At 40.7% G+C, this 5,555-nt stretch overlaps 2 protein-coding genes across 2 annotated transcripts in view; both read right to left on the reverse strand.

Moving 5' to 3' along the window:
• The window catches only part of CDH26 (cadherin 26), a 59,796-nt gene that overhangs the window by 27,349 nt on the left and 26,892 nt on the right, over positions 1 to 5,555 (reverse strand). The gene's annotated exons all lie outside the window — the stretch shown is intronic.
• Positions 747 to 3,633, reverse strand: LOC121927520 (COP9 signalosome complex subunit 9-like). The gene is given in 4 exon segments (XM_042461187.1): positions 747 to 1,011; positions 2,894 to 2,921; positions 2,923 to 2,967; positions 3,454 to 3,633. Coding segments are annotated over 4 exon segments (174 nt in total). The 5' UTR covers positions 3,517 to 3,633; the 3' UTR covers positions 747 to 973.

Genomic DNA, 5,555 nt, shown 5'->3' on the forward strand with positions numbered 1-5,555 from the left:
AGGCGGGTTACAGACCGCCCATTTGGGGTGGCCTGCACCCGCCCCTTTCCCCGGTGTATCGGGGCCTCAGCTGCCAGACCGGCAGCCTCCGAGGCCTCGATCCACCGCTTTGCAGGCTGTGGGGAAGCGGCAAAAGGCCGCTTCCCCGCAGCCTGGAAAGGGTTGTCCTTGGGGCTTGAAGCCCCAAGGACACCCCGCGGCGGCAGGGAGGAGGAGAAAGGGGCCGCTTGGCCCCTTTCTCCCTTGCATCGCTGGGCGCAGCCGTCTGAAGGCTGAGCCCAGTGACGCAAAGCAGGAAGGAGCTCCGAAATGGAGCTCCTTCTGGGGTCATGCAAAGGGTGCACTATGCGCCGCAGCGCGGCCTTAATACGTCACAACTGCGCCGCCTCGTTTGGAGGCGGCGGGGTCGTGACGTATTGATGCCGGCGGCAGTGTGGAACAGCCGCCACCATTTTGTGCACGCAGAGCGTGTACCAGGGTTAGGGGGGTGCAGAAGCACTGCCCCTTCCTAACCCTAGTACGCGCTCATCGCGTACTTATATGGTGGTCTGTAACCCGCCTATATATCCATATATTAAAACACCCTCAGACTGTAAACCTGAAGGTAAAAACATACTGGCCCATTCATCATCCTGGGGTCTAATGCCTGTTGGGGAAGAGGGAAAGAGAGGAGGGAGTTGCTTATTGCTTTTAGGATTAATTGTAAATCATTCTAATGAAAGGCAGAATAAAACAAAATTGGAAAATGTTTTGATGCATTTTGTTCACTTTTTATTGAAGCAAGGCTTAAAAACAGCACAACTCCCTATCTCCTAGCGAGTAATAACTCCACAGTTCGGCTCTCCATGCATCATCAGCCACTTCATGCTGCTCTTTCATGTCTTGGAGTCAATATTCCCATTTTCCTTTGGTTTCCAATCAGCTTCTACAAAAAATCTTAAGTACTCCACACTGCATAGCTGGAATATCATTTTCACTGGATATCATCGTCATCAAACATATCTTCAAAATCTAGCAAGAAGGATAATACATTAACATTACACAGAATACATACAATTATTACATATGTTTTTTCATTTGGAATTAAGTAAGCTTATTTTCTGAAGTTAAGCAAGAATACAGAACTCGCTTCCCAGTGACAAATGAGACTTGAATCCATTTAACAAAGCTAACTAGAGGCTGCCTCTTGAGTTCAGCTCAATGAACTCCAACCCAATCAATTATTTTGAAAATCTAAAACTTTTATTTAAAAATATTTTCTCATAAAAACTTGTTTCATATATTGAGCATCCACACCCTCTTCTCAGTTGGGAAGGGCATTGGCTGATGGACGCTATCCATCAGTTCATTTTTTCAGCTCATCCTCTTTACTGTAATACCTTTGATCTTAATGCTGGCCAGAGTTGCTTTTTTAAAAGCTACAAATATGTCACCAAGGATCACACACCATAGCTAGCAATTATTTGTTCAAACACCATCCCCCCAATTCTTCTACACAGGCCAAGGAATACAGAGGAAGCGTGTTATTGGACTGCACTTTGGAGGAGGGCAGATAAAAGCAGCACAAGTCCTTTTAGCAGAGGAAACCACATTCTTTTGTATGGGAGAATAAAGGGGCAGGTCTCCTATCATACTAAACTTTGGGGTATGCAGAAGCAATACCAAAATCAGTGCAACATGAGACTTTACTTGGTCCTCTGCAAGTCACGGGAAAAAACAAGAATGAACCTGTGGACCACTAGGAATCTATCCTAACCTGACAAAAAGTCTGACTAATTTTTAAAATTTTTTTATTAATTAATTTTTATTAATTAAAAATAGAGAAAAACATTTAAAGATATGAAAAGTAACATTACAACACATCGAACAAACAAAACATGTGACATTTAGAAGACTTCCAACCAAATAATTGAACTTTGCTATTCCAGTCCATACTTTATTCTCCTTCATTACATAAAATCATAGATACAGTGACATTATGAAGAAGATTCTCTCTAGCTAAGAGACTATTGGTATTTAAACCAACCTTATTTATCAGTCAATTTTGTAAATATTTTATCAAAGGGTGCCAGTCTCTCCAAAATTTCTATCATGATCTTTTTTGCATGCTTTTGTGTTAACTTATCCGCTTCCATAAAATCATAAGCTTTCTGTAACCAATCTTTTGTGTCAGGAATTATTTTGTTTTTTCCATTTTGCCCTATACTGTATACTATTCTGGCTGCTGATGTTAAGTAAAAAATTAATCTGCCGTGTTTTGTTTCCAGTGTTTCTTCAGTGTTTATGCTCAATAAATATCTTTTCAGGTCGAAGGATATGTCTGTTTCTAGTATGTCTTCTTATGTTTTATTAATTTCTTTCCAATAGTTATTCGGCATTTACACTTCCACCACAGACGAAAAAGAAGGTACCAGATTCTCTTTCGCATTCCCAACACCTATCCTTATTATTTTTATGTATTTTGGCTAATTTATATGGTGTATTGTACCAACGGTACTGCATTTTGTGACCCGACTATTTCCTTGGCAAGTTGATTTGTGGAAACATGCTTCAATCCCTCATGTCCCTGACTATGGGACATCAAGCATCACGAATACATATTTCTGCACAGTATAAGTCCCACAAAGCCATGATGAAGTAACACACAGAAGTGACCCCCAAGTGATATATCTATATGGTATAGCCATGTACTTAAACCATGTTGTGGCTATCTAATATGGGAATCCCAAAAAGCACACAAAATCGTACTAGAGCCAAATATTACTGACCGTAACTGGTAGGTAGTTGTCCCACACAAGCTGAAGATGCACTAGGCTTTCTCTGCACTGTTTTAGACACTGAGCAGCAGCTAAATTAAACATCTCTGGCTTAAGACCCCCAAAGTAAGACTTACTGTTAAAGAAGTCTGCATGCACTGCTTTTTTCGTTTGCTGCCAAATCCATCAACAGACCTGTGCTTCCTCCAGCCTGAGAAATAACAACATTTTATGAAGGATATGAAGGACAACACAGACTCTTGGTTCAACTTCTGGACATCCTGTCATCTATGGTCAAGAACACTCTGCAGAAACAACCCAGTTTGAGACGGCTTCAACTGCCCTTGGCTAAGTGCTAGGGAATCCTGGGAAATGTAGTTTCGTGAGACGTGTAGCCTTCTCTGTCAGAGAACTTTTATTATTACTGATAATAGTGCTGTGGGATTCTGGGAACCTCCTTCAATGTCCAGCTCTAACTTCAGTGCTCTGTTCTATATCTATTCTTTAGGATCTTTTTCATTCACTTCAAGGGTTTATCTATCCCACGATACTGACTTTCCCTCTGGTTTCTGAAGGGGCAGTAGTCCCAACACAAACTACAATTCCCAGAATTCCACAGCACTGGAGCCATGGCACCTGAGCAGCCCCCCTAAAAAGACATTAATCTCAAGGGTTTCTCCTCCTCTGCCGCCTTCACCTCGTCCAGGTCGACATAAGGCCCAGCGCCTTCGGGGAACATTTCGTCCACCGCCGGCTTCATGATTTCCCCTCCGTTTGCCTACATCCGGCCGGAGTTTTAAACCCACTTCCGGTCCCTCTAGGCGCCCGGAGGACTGCAGCGTCTCTATGGCGCCGGCCGCTCTAGGCGCCCGGAGGACTGAAGCATCTCTATGGCGTTCTTTGCTCGAGGACCGTTGATAGCAACGGCTCGAGGAAAGGCCGTTGAAAATGTGCGCATGCGCAATAAAGGAAGCAGTTTCTGCTAGGCTTATAGGTCAGGATGGGTATTAGAATCATAGAATCACAGAGTTGGTAGAGACCACAAGGGCCATCCAGTCCAGCCCCTGCCATGCAGGAACTCTCAATCAAAGCTCAAATTAAATATTGTTATTATTATTATTGTTGTATGCCTTCAAGTCATTTCAAATAGCAAACCTAGGCCTAAGGTGACCTTATCATGAGGTTTTCTTGGCAAGTTTCTTCAGAGGGTTTCCCCCCATTGCCTTCCTCTGAGGCTGAGAGAGTGTGACTTGCCCAAGGTCACCCAGTGGGTTTCCATGGTTCAGCTGAGAATCGAACCCTGGTCTCCAGAGTTGTCTAATGCTCAAACTATGATATGATAAACCATGATAAACGATGATAAAATATAATTTTTAATATTTATTAAAATTGATTTAAATATATATTATATTTAAAAATTAATTAAAATCTATAAAATATAATAAAATATGATAAACCATGCTGGGACGTAAGGCGACCTGTCGCAGGGTTTTCTTGGCAAGATTTGTTGAGAAGGGGCCTGCCATGCTATAGCTATCCTCTGAGGCTGAGAGAGTGTGACTTGCCCAAGGCCACCCAGTGGTTTTACAATTCCAAGTCGGAATTCGAACCCGGCTCTCCAGAGTCATAGTCCTCAACACTAAAACCACTACAGCACACAGCCTCACATTATTATTATTATTATTATTATTATTATTATTATTATTATTATACAGGTCAGGAATTATACTGGCCAGGGAGGGATTATTATTGTTTTGTTGTTATTATTTTCATTTTTATGCCACCTTTCTCTCAGATAGGGACCTAAGGCATCTCACAAGATTTTAAAAGATTTTACAGTAATTTTTTTTAAAGCCGTATAAAATAACATAAAAATATACAAAAGTAAAAAATAAAATAAAATGCAGCTACAGCAAACACACACACCATATAAAAGTCATGTTGACATGATTATATATCAAAAGGGAACCATTTCATTAAAAATAATAATTGTAAGCTGCTCTGATAGCCTTTAGGGCTGAAGGGTGAGGTATAAATACCATAATAATAATAATAATAATAATAATAATAATAATAATAATAATAATAATAGGGTATGTTATATTAGATTACATATTAAAAGGGTATATACTGGAAAGGGTAGAGCCAGCATGGTGTTGTGGTTTGAGTGCTAGACCAGAGTTCAAATCCCCTCCTGGCCATGGAAACCCATTGGGTGATCTGGAGCAAGTCACACCCTCTCAGCCTCAGGGGAAGACAATGGCAAACCACCTCTCCACAAATCTGACCAAGGAAACAACAACAGGACATTTTGGTGTTCTTAGGGTTTCTTCTCCCACCATGGTTGGAAGTGTATGAGGGATGGGCAGTTCAGTAGCCCAGTCTGTCTCCTCCACTTTTCTTCTCAAGAAAGCTCTCTAACAACTAGAGAAAGCCCATTGAATTCAATGAGGAGTGTGCCTGAACAAGGCATGCCAGTTCAGGATCATCCAAAACCTGAAACTCAGGGACAGTGGTTTGTGATGTCATTAGCCATTACTTATTTATTTTATTTACTTTCTTTATATGCTGCCTTTCTCCCAGAAACAACAAATTAAAAATGTTCACAATTAAAAAAACCAAACAATTAAAACACATTAAAACACCATAAAATCGATTAAAAATGTAGAAAAGTTAAAAACAGATAAAACATACACCTAAACGTGTTCAGTACTAGAGAGAGAGTGTTGCGTAGTGGATCTACACTGTAAAAATAATAATAATAATAATAATAATAATAATAATAATAATAATAATAAT

This window comes from Sceloporus undulatus, chromosome 4 (genome assembly GCF_019175285.1).
Source record: "Sceloporus undulatus isolate JIND9_A2432 ecotype Alabama chromosome 4, SceUnd_v1.1, whole genome shotgun sequence".
In the NCBI taxonomy this organism is placed as follows: Eukaryota; Metazoa; Chordata; class Lepidosauria; order Squamata; family Phrynosomatidae; genus Sceloporus; species Sceloporus undulatus.